General features: G+C 43.7%; 1 protein-coding gene across 1 annotated transcript in view; it reads left to right on the top strand.

The window, feature by feature from the left end:
* Nucleotides 1-15,185, top strand: part of LOC146360002 (calpain-13-like) — a 33,830-nt gene that overhangs the window by 470 nt on the left and 18,175 nt on the right. The window contains exons 2-6 of the mRNA XM_084832548.1: nucleotides 1,299-1,338; nucleotides 4,081-4,143; nucleotides 9,129-9,186; nucleotides 11,018-11,091; nucleotides 15,057-15,125. Of these exons, the coding sequence (XP_084688674.1) occupies nucleotides 1,336-1,338; nucleotides 4,081-4,143; nucleotides 9,129-9,186; nucleotides 11,018-11,091; nucleotides 15,057-15,125 (267 nt within the window). The 5' untranslated portion in view covers nucleotides 1,299-1,335. The remainder of the gene's footprint in view (nucleotides 1-1,298; nucleotides 1,339-4,080; nucleotides 4,144-9,128; nucleotides 9,187-11,017; nucleotides 11,092-15,056; nucleotides 15,126-15,185) is intronic.

Below are 15,185 nucleotides of genomic sequence, written 5' to 3'. Positions count from 1 at the left end.
TGCCAATATTTGATAGCTGACATGCAATGGAGTTTCACATTTGGCAGTATTTGATATTTGGCATGCGGTAATATTTAGATTTGACTATGTTTGATCATTTATATGCAGTGGTATTTAGTATTTGGTAGATGACTTTAGTATTTGGTAGATGGTAGATGCTATGAGATTTCATATTTGATAGCGGCCAAAGGAAAGCGATTGAGAGATTCCATTAGGAAATACAGTCCCAGGTCTCCTGAATAATGTGGTGTTTGATGCCAATATAATAGTGGTATGGATGATCAGATATTGAGACCCTGAAGGTCACACCTCAAAGAGAGACACAATATAGGGCAAACACTTGTGATATCCAGGGTCCTTTCATATTCACTTCCAAGCAAAGCAGAAATTTGCTGGGCTCAGAATGGGTGGAATCCAATAGTGTCAGTTCACCAACAAAACACACTTTTGGCAGGATGGATTTCCCCTGTTGCTACATGAGCAAACTGTTGGATGTTGCCCAATGCTCACAAGATTTCTAGAGGCTATTTGACTTCCATTAACAATGGCCCTCAGAGATTAATATGTTTACTGGATGTTTCCACATTCTTTGTGTGACATTCTGTGATTCTTTTCTTTAGGCACTTTCTTTTATCAGATAAAGCAGCTACAGGTAGTTTCAGATTGAGCAGAGGGCCGGTGGGGTGGTGCACCAGGAGGGGGGGGGGAGCTGTTTAACTCTTTTCTTTCCAGCCATTTGTCTGCTCAAAATCCCGCACTCTGGTTGCTTTCCTTCCCAAGCTGTAAAAGATACAGGACCTGCTTCTTTTAACTCTTGGAGAGGGAAGCAGCTGGGGAGGGGGCAATTTTGTGCTGTCAAATGGCTGGAAAGGGTTAATTCCCCCCCCCCATTAGTCCTCTGCTCAGTCTGAAGCTATCCACAGCTGGTTTATCTGATTTTGTTCAAGCCCTTGACGAAAGAATTCTGGAACTACATATAACTTGTAGTCACACTGCGTTGTATTCAGGCACAGTGAATTAACTTTGCACTGCCCTTAAGAACAATGCACCCTCCAGACTCCTTCCTCCATCTCTTCCCATAGACAGTCTGAAACCCTGTTGCAGGCCTGGGTTTGGAGCCCTGCTCCTGCTAGGGAGTTGTAAGTTAAGTTACCAGTACCTGTATGAAGCCTGAATTGAATAGCCAAGGTGTAACAAACAACACACTGCCCTCACTTGACCATGAGAACAATGACGAGCTTTTGTTCTATCCTGATCCTGTTCTCATTTTTATGGATTTCTCTCCCTCTCTCTCTTAGGGAACCAAATACTGAGCTCAGTCGAGTTGGGGAGACAATGGTATGTAGATGTAAAAAGTGATGTAGTTGTTCGAAGTGTACCAGTTGCTTTATAACTTCTGGAGCTAGCCATACCTAATCCTGACCCTGCCCTTTTGCAGTTTCCCCAGGAGTTGAGATCATGCCTAAGATCAGAGAAGATGCTGTGCTTTTATAGCTGTCTGGTAGAAGAATGCCAATAGAAATGAGAGCTGTGCACAAATGGCCTCTTGAAATTCTCCATCCTATTTGTGGGCAGAGAAATTGGTGGGACAGTGTCACTGAATTTCTCCAGGGGGGAGATGGTTGAGAAAAGCTCAACAATTTCTCACAGGCAGGGCTCACCACTGGCAGGGGTTGTGGCACAGCTTCTTTCTTTTTTAATAAGGGCTTTTAGCTTTTCTGTGTGGCCACTGCAAGTGGCAACAGTATCAACTGCAGCCTGCTCCCCCTTTTGCATCCACCACAATGCAGGTGTGTGTGTGTGGGGGGGAGTGTTGTATCTAGCTCCAGGGAAGTGGTGGAGCTAGTGCTGTGCCAAAATCTGTCTTCCAATTTCCTGAAAGTCTTCTTTCCCTGTGAAAGAGGCTTCCATTGTTCTGCTTCATTCTCAGGGGTTTTTACAATGTATTATTGTGGGACTTTTGAACTTATCTAATCCCTGCAAGGCAGCCAAGGGTACTATGTGTTTTCTTTCTTTCCGTTACACATTTCTCCATTGCTTGGCAGCCTCCCAGGCTGCCTGCACTTCCTGCTCCAAAACAGCCCTCTGGGAGGAATTACCTTGTGCTGTCTTGAAGTGCAGGAAGCCAAGAAGGTTCCAGGCTGTTGGACAGATGATTGTAGAATGAAAGACAAGGCACTGGCACACACCTACCTCCTAATTAATGTAAGCACAAGAAACCCAAATCCAACAAATGAGAATTTCTCTGAAATTTTCTTCACCATTAAATTTATTTTCGAAAGCAATTTCTTTTCTGTCAAATTGAATGAGAATGGTGGGAAAAAATGTGGGGGGGATTTTCGACAGAATACTAATAGAAATGAGTTATCTTGTCCATTGCTGCTGCTATGAAGGAGAAGCGACTGTTCTTCTTTTCTTTCTGAAATCTGAATAGCATCTGCCCTGGCAACTTTGTTCTCTTTAATGGATGTGTGAGGAGGGGCCATCATTACTCTGTGGCAAGGAAAGGGCTCTCTCTGCCCTGTGCTTTGACCACCCTTCATCAACCTGGCACCTTTGAGATGTGTTGGACTGCAACTCCCATAATTCCCAGCCAGTTAAATCTTTTTATCATTTCTGGACATAGTAGAGCCCCACAAGATAGAGAGATTAAGGGTGCAATCCTATGCATGTTTAGACAGAAAAAAGTCCTACAATTCCCAGCATGGAATTGTAGGACTTTTTTCTGTCTAAACATGCATAGGATTGTGCCGTAAATGGCTTGTTTGAGACCAACAGGAGACCATTCAAATTGTGGTTTTATCGCTGTTTTCGACCACTTCAATTTCACATGCTTTATGGGAGTGTTCACACTGGAAGTGGAGCCAAGACCCTTCTAGCAAAAGTCAAGAATATTATAAGTCCCATTGCTTTCAATGGGAGAAACGTGTTTAGATTTCTCCCATTGAAATCAGTGAGTCATAGAAGCTTAACTTTGGCTACATCATGCCTATGATTTAGCTGTTAAGGGCACCTCCAGGAATCATACCACACAAATGGTTTCTTAGGCCCACCATGGTGCAGACCAGTACTGTGGGCCATTCCTGTGACCCAGGGGTGCAGCAGGTACAGCAATCCCTGGGCTGGGGTCTTGAACATACACCCCAAGGTCCCTTAGTTCTGTAAACAATCCTACACTCTAATTATGCCCAGGGATGTAAATCAATGGGAAGTAAATGTCTTGCTCCAGGTCTGAGGCTGGTTTAAAGTTCTGCCATTAAGAGGGCTGTGGACATCAACTGGAAGGGCACAGGATGCAGTGTAAGTGTGCCTGTCCTCTGGGCTGCCCATGTCCCACCCATGACTCCACCCTAGTTTAGCTGTTCCGACAGCATATTGGCAGTCTCCTGCCAGCCTATTTTTTGTGTGGCACTGGCCTACTCTGTGTTCTGCCGGCATAGTGGGACTTCTGCCTAATCCTAAGGCCCCTTAGCCAGGGTACATTGAGTATAGGATTGCACCCTTAGCCTCCCAGCTTCGAGAGTTCACAGTCTTGTCCTTTTTGTCCCTTTTCACCTTTGTTTTGCTTCATAAATCTGACACATTCTCCCTGTGAATGACTGCCAACTGCACTCCTCCTTGAGGCTTTGTTGAAATCACTTTTGAAGCCTTGCTGTTCAACAAAGCCTTCATAAAATAGCATTCCTCTGTTTTGCTCTTTGCCTGATTACTACTACAGTACAGCCTTCTTTATCGCTACACCCTAAAGCTCGCACATCCAAATTATTTGGGTTAATCTGAACTTTGGATGTACAGAAATGCAGCTTATACTTGCCTGAATTAATGTAGGGCTACAGGGTGGAATTTAGTGAATTCAGACAATGAGGGAGGGATAACTGAGGATCAGATAATAGGGTTCTCTGCTACTGCATTTCTTCTCGCTTTCAGACTTTTGAGGATGTGACTGTGTGTGCGCGCACAAATGTTGCCAACTGTAAATTGCTAGAAACATGTGTAGGTTGTGTGAATAATAATAAGCTGTCTTGTGCTGACTGATTTTTGTGACTGATTTTTGTACACGCCTGCTTTCCTTTGATCCAGGATATGCCCAGATGGAATCAAGACAACTCCTACAAAAACATCTTCTTAAGATATGCTAATCAGGTACATTGAATGAAAAAAAAAACCCTCTGCATCAACAAGACATGTGGAATTGGGATAATAAAAGTCTCCCATCTTGCTCTTAATCCAGGCTTCAGAAATGCAGATCTCAAGTGTATACCTCAAAACTCCATTGACTTGCCTGCCGCTATAACAAAAGGGGCAAGGGACCCAAGCTAGAATATAATAGATGGCTCAAGGCTGATTGCTTGCGGGGAGAAAGGTGTTCCTTAAACAATCAGTTAGCACTAACCCTTGGCTACAAATATATGTGAGTATGTATATGATATTTTACTCCGATCAGAATGGCTTCCAGTTTGCACTCGCTGAGTTTGGAGAGCAGACATCAGTCAATGTTTGGGTAATTGATTCCCGTTCTTTCTGAGCCAAGCTGCATGTGTTCACAGGAGATGCTCTTAATGGCTTAATAAACTGTTATAAAGGACTCCTTGACTTAGTCAAGAGAAAAATTGCTGCCAAAAGCCTCTGCACAATAGACCTCTTGCAGCTAATAGTCATATCAACGCATAAAAGGTGAAAATGACACTGCCTACTGCAAGTAATGCGCAAGGTTTGTCTCTGGGAGCAGTAAGGGCAAGGAAGGGAAGATTTTACAAGGCTCATGAGTCAGGCAACTCCAAGCTGCAGGGGCAGCGGGACAGATTCTCAGCTCTTTGACACCATGAAGTTATTACGGCAATGCGGCAGAGGCGCCATGCAATGCAGCTGCTACAACTCCAGATTATCCTATTTGTGCACAGCAAAAACAACAACAACAACCCATGCAGAGTGTCATCATTAGTGCAGTTCCGAAAATTTCTTCCATATCATTTTTGACTATTCTCATTCAGTTTAATAGAAAAGAAATTGCATTCAAAAAGAAATTCAAAGGAGAAGAAATTTCAGAGAAATTCTCATGGTCTGGGATCAGTGTTCTTGTGCTAATCTTACTTACGAAGTGGCTGAGGAGTGTGTATGAGTGTCCTCTCATTCACTGTACAATAATCTCTCTGCACCTGCACTAGAGACAAGATGTATCCACAACCACCCCTCAGAAATTTAACATGTGGAAAATCCTTTGGAAGAAATGTAACTTTTGGAAAGTGCCAAGCCCTAAAGAATGACAATTAAAGCTGAGCCAAAATTTCTCAGAAGACATTTTTCTCAGAAAAGTCCAGAGATTTGCTTTTATTACTCCTGGCCCTTGGAAATAAAAGGCCACTTTGCTGAAGTTCCCAACATTTTCTTCCCCATTTGGGGGTGGGTTTCGCCTACCTTTCCCACACTCCCTAGTGCCTCAGAATGATGCTAGGTGTGGTGTATTGTGGAAAATGCTAAATAAAGGCCAGGCTGCCAACACAATTGATGCTGTTGTCAATTGCAACAGCAGTGCAAACACAAAAAACCCTTAGGACAAAAGAAAGAAGCTGTGCTACAACCTCTGCCCGTAGTGAGTCCAACCTGTGAGAAATTGTTGGAGTACTTCTCTTTCCACTGGAGAAATTCAGTGAAATTGTTCCCCCAATTTACCTGCCCACAGATTGGGTGGAGAATTTCAAGGGGTTATTTGCACACAGCTCTAGTCATCATCTATTTCCTACTGTAGGGAAATCAGATTTTACTGTGGATTTCTTCTCAAACCACCTGTTTAAAATGATGACAGTTTCCCATTTCCTGTCTACTAAAATTTAGCACTGACTAAGAGAAGAGGGTGCTTTGATGCTGATATGCGCTGACTTACAGACACACACACACACACACACACACACACTTTAAAATGGAACAGAATGCTTTTTCTTAGAAAAAGTAATATACTCATACTTAATTCAGAAATAGAATGAAAAGAGTTAGACTTATAAGAAAGCTGTTGACAGTCCTATGCCCTCAAGATGTTCCCTTAGAGTTGGGATAGAAAACAGGGCCTCGCCCATAAGGTGAAACCTCCATTTAAACTTTTAGTCCTATGCCAGTTATTAGACCTCATACCGTATTTGACAACTATTATGTTTTAAGCTTGGAGACTGCTTATTCTAAGGTGGTCTAGCTCCTTCTAAGCCCCTTACTCTAAATCTAAGTGCCTCCCATCTACTAACAGCATTGCTGATGTCTTTGTTAATTCCAGAGTCCCCAACTTCTCCTTAATCATCCTGTTTCTGTACCCTGTGGTTGACAACGTATCTGAAAAAGGTGCATCCATCACAAACTTTTCCCTTGAACTTCTCTCTGGCAAAGTCAAATGACTCTGCTACCCAGCAACCACTTCCCAAAATTCGTTCTGCCTCAAACTAAGCCCATAGAACCAATCTTTGATCAAACCTATAGAACCAATCTTTGTCTCTCTCAGCTATCCCTCCTATCCTTGTCAATACTGTCTTATGCTATATATGCTACTTTCATATGTAAGCAAAACCTTATGGCTGGTTTATATAGACTTTTGCCTTAAATAAGATGAGTTGTGATGCCTTTTAAACTTCTTACACTAATAACATCTTGTTGGTGATTATCTAAGAATGAAAAGGTAAGCAAATGTCAAGTTGCTTTGGGGAGATGTAATATAAAAACTCATTAGCCTTGGGACTAGGAGTATCATGATGTTTAGATCATGAATACGTCAGATTGTATAAAAGATCTGACTTCTTAAAAAAATCTATGAATAAACTGGTTGTTCTTTTTAAACAACAAATGTATATAGTAAGTGTCTGAAGTGTGGTGAATGTTGACAATCACACATGAATGCTGACCATCCCAGCCAAATTCTGTTAATGTCTAAAACTAAAGATATATTTCAGTGTTAAAGATTTCATTTATTTTGATAAGTTAATGAAAAAAGTTATATCCCCCTAATCAGACATATGCCAGTGACTACTGACTATTACACTCACAGTGCAATCTTCTGTATGTTTGCTCAGAGGTAAGTCCCATTACATTCAATAGGGCTTACTCCCCAGTAAGTGTACATAAGATTGCAGCCTTAGAATACTATTTCTGCATTCACTGATGTATCTAAGGGCTTCACATGGAGCTTTTATCCTGCTATTGAGATTGCTCACTCACAGAAGTCTGTGGGTCCTTTAGATGATGTCGTGAACCTCCAGGGCACATCCAGAGGTATTTCCTGGTTATTCCATCTCAAAAAGATCTGGAAATAATGAGCTATCTATTTAGGTCAGGATGTTGTGCTATTAAAACAGCCACTAGATGGCACTGTTTCAGTGAGTTCTATGGAACCTTGAAAACGAAAAGCTTCCCCTCTCAGCAGTCACGTGGTCACTGCTGTAAACGTGGAAAATCTCCACAAAAGGAGGACTGTGAGTTTTTTCTTTAATGTAAAGGCAGCCTCAGAGGTTTAGGACATTCGCAAAGTACATCTGAGACTGACACTACTGACATGTGTATGTCATTCACCACATTTCAGAAAATCGCTGTAGGAGAAGGGGTGTCCAAATGAAGACCCCTCGCCCTCACACACTGGGAGAGAAAGCAGAGTTGTGTCTGTCAGCCCCACTCCCCACGGCTGCACCAATTAGCCACAGCCCTCACTGGCTGCACATTTGACCAGCACAGGCAGGGGCCCTAGGCATGATCCAGCCTATAGATGCTGAGCCCCTTCTCATGCTGGATGAAGGCATGGTCTGCGGGGTGGGAGCAGCATGTATGTTTTCCTCTCCTTCTCCTTCCTTCTCCTTCCTCCTCCTAGGCATTTCTGTTTGGTATGGTCATTTCTCAGTTCACGCAGAGAGGGGGAGTTCATTCAACCACTCAGGGTATTCATTTTTTCCTTCTGTATGGTCCCTCTTTAGGGCACTGGAATAGTACTGCAATCTGTTCTTAAGTGTTAGGTAGTAAAACCAGCTCATTCTTTGCCTCTAGAATACACAAACTCAGAGGGAAAAAGATAAACGAATCACATATTTTCCCCAAAACAAACAGTCAGTACTAAATGAATCAAGGGCAGTCTGAGAAGAAGCAATAACTTCAGGTTAACAGAGCATCAAACCTGTGAAGACACCATGCTCCTGTACCTCCTTGCTGCTGTCTTCTATCAGTTGTAATTGTTCTGTGTACTTTATTGATGTCCTTCCTGGAATAGTGCAAAAAAGCCCCAAGAAACAAAATAAGTAACAAAGTATAAATGCAGTCTACAGAAGGGGGACATAGAGAGAGGGGAGGGAGAAAGAGAGGGAGAGTATGTTCTTGGACAAAGTTTGCAAATGTACTGGTATAAATGGAGATGACTTACACAGGGCCGATGCTGAACACAGGGTCAGGACCAATGTGAGCAAATAGCACAGAGCACAATCTACTGCAGGGATGGGGAGTCTGTTGCTCTCCAGATGTTTTTGACTGCAACTAGGGATGGGGGACAAATTCATTTGGTTCACATTTTAATGTGAAGCTTACCTAATTTTGCACTTTCAAACCAATATGGGAACCAAAACTCAGTTATCCATCAAAATTCGCACTTCTCCAAATAGCGCAATCAAGTTCTCCAACCATACGATGCACACAAAAACGTGTAATTGCATGGAAATAATGTGAAAAATACATTGTATTAGGAAAATAGCTTGGAATAAAAAGCAAAATTGCATACCAAAATGCACGTGTTAGGAGAGGTGAATACAGAAATGCAGATGCATTCATGTGAATGTTTAAAAAAGGAAATTCTCAAAGTTCAGGAAGAACCAAGTGGAAGACTAGAAAAATGAGAAACTGAAACTGACAGATTCATTGTTCCTAACCACAACTCCCATTAGCCCCAGCTAGCATAGTAAAGGATCATGGGAGTTGCAATCCAACAACATCTGGAGAACCACCACTTCCCTACCCTCTAGTGTGAAACCTGTCCTGTGTGGGTCATCGAAATAAATGGGAGATGAATTAGAGGACTATGGAGCAAAGAAACATGTTTATTTCAATAGATCTGTCAGCAAGACATATTCCCAGTGGATCATAGCATTTATAAAAACTCCTCTTGGGTTCTCCATTAGGGTTCCTATTTGGATGCCTCACAACTGCAAAGGATCCTTAATGAAATACTCCTGGAAGGTATGTTCATTGCTTGTGGCCAGCAGTGATTTTTCAAATTTTCTTTTCTTTGGTCTTATATCCTGTTCAGTCACCAACTCTTTTTTAATAACTGGGACCATATTTTGAATTGAGCAATAGGCAAAGTGCCAGTCACATTAGCTCCACTCGCTCATTCCCTACCTTGGGAGTGAGACACAGAGCTAGTCCAGAAGTGACCGCAGCAGGCTTGTTGTTAAAAGTGGGTCTGTCCCTAATTAGGGCTTGGGGGAACCAATTTCTAGAGTAAAGGGATACACAGATAGGGAGCACTAAACCCTCCCATGCCTACCACATTCCTCCCCCTGCAAAGCAGTCTCCTTCCAGCTGGCCTGACTTCCAGTTTAGGAGCCCAGGTGAGAACCCAGCCACTCTTGGGGACAGACTATGGGGTTCCATGGTGTTGTCATCCTGTCTTCATTGGCTTGCGGGTGCCTGTACACACAGCATTAGCACTGCAGCTTTCCGGACTGCCAATGCCTGTCATGCTCATGCTGTATGTGTAGGAGGTGCCAGCGACCTGGGTCAATATGATGCTGGCCAAAGAGAATCCCATAGAATCCCAATTAAATTGTCCTTGCTAATTGTCCTTTCCTAGTCTAGTATAAACTGGCTATGAAACTTTTGAAACTATAATTTAAACCAGGGGTAAGGAACCTGTGGCCCTCCAGATGTTATTAGACTACAACTCCCATCATCACTGACCATTGACCTTGTGGTTGGGGCTGATGGGAGTTGAAGTCCAGCTACATCTGGAAGGCCATGGGTTCTGCATTCCCAGGTTTAAACCATGTGTTGACTTAAGACCCAAGTGATCCTTAGCAATTATTTTCCCTAATCCATTTGTCAACATATATGCCAAAGAGCCTGTAGAGGCTTCAGAAGGCTGATGCGCTGTGAGATGCCAACCCCTGGATTAAGACTGATGATCTAGAGTGGAATGTGTCTCACACAGAGTGGGAGCACTGCTCCCTCACTGCAGCCAGTGAGCCAACTGGAATGAAAGTAACACTGAATTCGTGTGCAGTGTAAGGTAAGTTGCAGTCGTTGTCCCCACAAGGCAGGGGTGGGCAGCTTCCCCAGCTTCAGGGCCAATTTCCCTATATGAACCCACCAGTGGCCATACCCCTCCCCCCCCCCACCACAATTGCCTCTGCCATGCCCCCGATTTCGCCGTTGAAATTCAGTAGCGTGGCAGTGGCAAAAACATGGCAAATTTCCTTTAAGATGGGATGCAAAATTGTGCTCCCTGGAGGCTTCTGGGACCATCATTCTGCTCTGCAACAGCACCGCCTTACTTTCAAGGGAAATTGTGGCATTTCGCCACCACGATGTCATGTCCAGTGGCGGTGGGAGGGGGCAAGGGCTGCAAAACTGCTGCGGGGGGGGGCACATGCAGCTCACGGACTGCATGTTGCCCACTCTTGCTGTAAGAGAAGGCCATTGGAGAGGCATAAGGGTAAATATGCACTTCTTCGATTTGCCTTAGATACACGTGAAGCAGATCCTGCAAGAACTCCCAGTTCCAATGATTAATCCAGCATAGCCATCTCACTTCTCATGGAGTTTTGTATCTGGGTCCAGATCCCAATGACGAAATCCACATCCCCACATTTCTCAACAAAAAGCAGGGCTCGGCCCTTTCCCAATGGCTCCTCTTGTGTGTTTTGTGAAACATGAAGTGTGAAACACTGCACCAGAGGGGAGCTTGGCTCCAAATTCCTGGGGTTAAAAGTAAATCATTTCACCACGGCATCCCCTCCCAACTCCCTTATTCTTTGTGTGTGTTGCTTTCTGATTTATCCATTTATAGATCTAATGGCCAGTCTGGGAAGCGGAGACGGATTCAGCTTCGATTCATGCAAGAGCCTTTTAGCTCTGATGGATGTATCTTTTCAACAAATGCAATAAACCTTCCTTTTGCTGCCTTTCCTTGCTTTGAGTTATGGCTGTGCTGAGCTTCCCATTGCAGGAGCTCTGTGAGTAAATATTTGCCATAAGATCTGCCCTCTACTTATGCAGGGAATCTATCAATTGCCATATTCTTCCCTCTAATGGCCTTTCTTTCTATTAAGGTGCAATCCTGTGGGGAGAGGCAGCTGCCTCTGAACTCGGAGGCAACTGCCTATCCTACGCAGGGCAGGAGAAGCACAGAGGGGATCATTCCCTCCGCACGTCTCCTGCTCTGCATTTGTGGCTAGACAGCCAATTTCGGCTGTCTAGCCATGACACAGCGGAGTGGAGGAGAAGGCTGCCAGATGACACATAGGATGTGTCATACCAGCATTTCTGCCTTCCCTGCCCCGGGACGCCCCCCAGAATGCCCTGTTTCAGCCACTCCGTGCTTCTCTTCTGAGCAGGGAGCGCGGGGCCATTCCACACTGCCTGTGAGGCAGCACACAGAAGGAGGGGGGAAGGTCGGTCCTCCAGGAACCGACCTTGAAGCATGGGCTCTGAGGTCAGTACCCGGAAAACTACATATCCTATGGCCATCTAGTGGCTGACTAGCAGCCATAGGATTGCTCCCTTAGATGCCAGGTGGGGAAGAAGATCATAATAATCCCCTTCTGAAATACCTGAATGCCACCGTCTTCTGCAGACCACTCACTGCCAGAGCCCATATACAGTGTATATTGCATTCTCTTCCATTGATATCCCATCCATCCAAGAAAACATCATATTGCATGGAGAAGCTTAAAGATCTGGCTACAGTTTCTACCCAGACTAATTTTCCAGATGTAGGCATAATGGTTCCATGCACACATGCAGCCCAATTTAGGGTGCACAGGTGTCCTATTTTACAGAGGCCAGTCCTCTGTTTTGGAGAGCTGGCAGAGCACAATCCTCTTTTGAAGCCGTATTCTATTTGATGGGCTGTCCAGTCAATGGTTTAACTGGACAGCATTGACAGCTTTAAAGTCAATAAGGAGGGAGAGCAGGGACCCATTAGTGGCCAGCAGACTGAGCAGGCACAGAGGTCACCTGGACAGTCTTCTCCACTATGGTGAGAGATGCATTGGATTTCTATTGAAATGATACTTATTATTTCTAAATTTGCACATATACATATAAATTTACATATGCAAATGTTATGCAAATTGGTGTTCTGTTTGGTGGTGCCATTCCTCTTTTGGCAATGCATAAGTGGTCACCCTACCAATCCTACAGCTGTGTTTACTCAAAGGTAAGTCTCACTGACTTCAGTGTGAGTCTTCCCTCCACGTTATGCCCATAGGATGGACAGAATCGCTTTCCAAAAGTGTACTCTACTTGAGGTTCTTTGTGGGCAAGACAAGGGATGGAGAGAAGCAATTGAGGCTCACAGCTTGTAGAAATGTGCAGGGCTAGTGCAAGATGTTCCACCACCTGGCATGAGCCACCACCTTCTTCCACTCCCTCCTTCTTCTTCCCCTTGTGCTTTTAAATTTTTTTTTGTGATTTAAAGCATGCTTCTGACAGCCCGGGAGCACCATTGTGCTGGGGGAAAGGATGTTCAGGGATGACATCCTTGTGCACCACCTTCTTTGACATAATCACACTCCTGACAGCCTGCCAAACAGCTGTGAGGAGAGTGATCCCCTCTTCCATAGCACAATTGTAGCAGCAGCAGTGGTGGGGTGTGTGAGAATTTGTGAAGGGGTCATCTGGCAGCTTGAGCACCCGAGGCAGGCCACACAGGTGGCTTCCAGGGCTGCATGAAGCCCATGGACTGAGGGATGCCCATATGTGATGTAGATGGTCCATGCAGTTCGTTTACTGTTAACAAAACAATACTGGAAAAGTAGAACAAGAGGGTTATGGTGGAAGCATAAATTCTATCAATTGCTCTGTATCTCTTTAATTTGCCTTCTCTTTGTCCTGGACATTGGAATTATTCCGAGAAACAGCCATAACATTGCCAGTGAATGAATAAAACATAACTGGCAGCCTTTCTGTCTCCTTCCAGATTTTTGTGTCTCTATCTGGAAAGGGACTTCCTATTGCTAACAATTCCATCAAGCCTTCAGGAAAGGGCTATGTATTATAGAAATCCACAGGAGGACTGATGCAGCTATGTTTCATCCTCTGTTTTTATTCCAAAGATCTTTCATTCATCACGTTATCCTACAACCCATATAACAGTCTATAAAGTCATGATCTGCCTGTCTAGGTCAATTTGTTGACAGTTGCATTTAGGGATGTGCAAATAGGAGATGTTCATGTTCACCCAGATTCTTCGAACATCACCTCACTGCTCATCTCTCCTTGACTTTTGGGTCCGGTTGTGATCTCTGTTTTGCACAAGGGGAGAAATTGCGCAAAATGAATGTGATCAAACATGAAAGCCGCACCCCCAAAATTCTCAAATATGTGCAGATTTCCTAAGTTGTGCAAATTTCCCCCATAAACTAAAACGTGAAATGTGCATTTTTAAAGTTGCGTAATTATAAACCTTTTTCTCATCAGAATTTATATAGTTTTAAATGCAAGCACATGTTCGAGAATTTGTGAACTTTTTTGGAGAATGCGTTCTCCTGCTTGAGCTTGTGTTCAAGGTTGTGAACAGGGCACGCTCGTGTGTTTGGCGAGCAGAAACAAAATTCTCATACATCTGTAGTGGCATTCCCCTGCTCTTCTTAGTTGACTGTAACTAATTAGAGTCTGTTCTTTAGAGACATTAGCAGCTAAAGTCATATTAGGAGAAGCATACCCTAATAGAAATTCTTTCTTTCTTATTTACATTTTTCAACTGGCCAATAACTCTGGTTCTTGGGAAGTGTACAGGTAAATTAAAAACATAAAATATAGAAGAGTAAACCATTATTTAAAAACCCTATAATAAAACCCAAGATAAAGCCCACAGTAAGGGGAAAAACCAAAGTGAAACCACCAGCAAAATAAAGCAGTGCAAAAATCTAAAATTATTGAAATCAGTCTTTAAAAAGCCTGGGAGAATAAGGTCTTTACCTGATGCTGAAAAAAACATAACTGAGGTGCCAGGTGAGCCTCCCTGTGGAGGGCATATCACAGACAGGGCACCACCACTGAAAAGGCCTCTCTCTTCTACCATTCACTTTGCCTCATTTTGCAGGGGCACTTGGAGTCTCAGACTTCAGGGTCCAGGTAGCTAGATATGGGAGGAGATGCTCCTTTGGATAATCTGGCTCCAAGCCATTTAGGGCTCTAGTAGGTAAAACCAGCAGTTTGAATTGGGCCCAGGAATTCACTGACAGCAAGTGTAGATGGCAAAGCGCTCACTCCATTAGCAACTTCTAAGTTTAAAGATGCTTACACAGTATTTGCCACTGTCACGGCAAAGTGGCAGCAGTGCAGGTGGCCTCACCCACAATTCCTCACCCACAGTTCCTTGTTCTAAGGAAGGACCCTTCTCAGAGTAAAGCATGTTGTGGCCACTCTGCAGATCTCCACCAGGGTTCTTCCACCACTTCCTGCTGACGCAAGTGCTGCACAAGTGAGCGATGGCAGTAGTGTTCCACTGGGGAATGCAGAGAGTTACATCTTTTTTTTCCCTGTCTAAACGTGCAGAGGACTGAGACCTTAGTCAAGCTTTTTCTCTGATATGCCAGTTTTCTATGTGCACTGTTGTTGTTGTTGTTGTTGTTTATTGTGGACAGCCACTCAAATATGTGACTCTCCACCTGCAGTTTAATGTGGTACAGTCCAGAAAATGCTGTGCCACATCACATTTCAGTTCAAGTCAGTCAAGAGGTAAGGCTTAAGGAAACAAATCAAGGGACAGTGATGTTTAGGGTAGTTTCCCCACTATGGGCCACAAAGGAGCACAGAAGTTGATGTTATGTGGGTAAGTGCAGTCAAATCAGAACCGACTTAAAACTTGACCACACATACAGATAGATGCCAATGGAAGACTTACACTGCAAAACTTTGAGAAACTTTGGACACATCTCAATAAGTATAAGGTATGAGTGACATTTATGAACTCTCAACTGTGTGCCTAACTCTTTTTGTTGCTGTTAATC

The sequence above is a fragment of the Heloderma suspectum genome, chromosome 1 (genome assembly GCF_057233095.1).
Source record: "Heloderma suspectum isolate Gila_16-S chromosome 1, 16-S_ref, whole genome shotgun sequence".
NCBI lineage: Eukaryota > Metazoa > Chordata > Lepidosauria > Squamata > Helodermatidae > Heloderma > Heloderma suspectum.
This window is presented reverse-complemented; position numbering and strand designations above follow the sequence as displayed.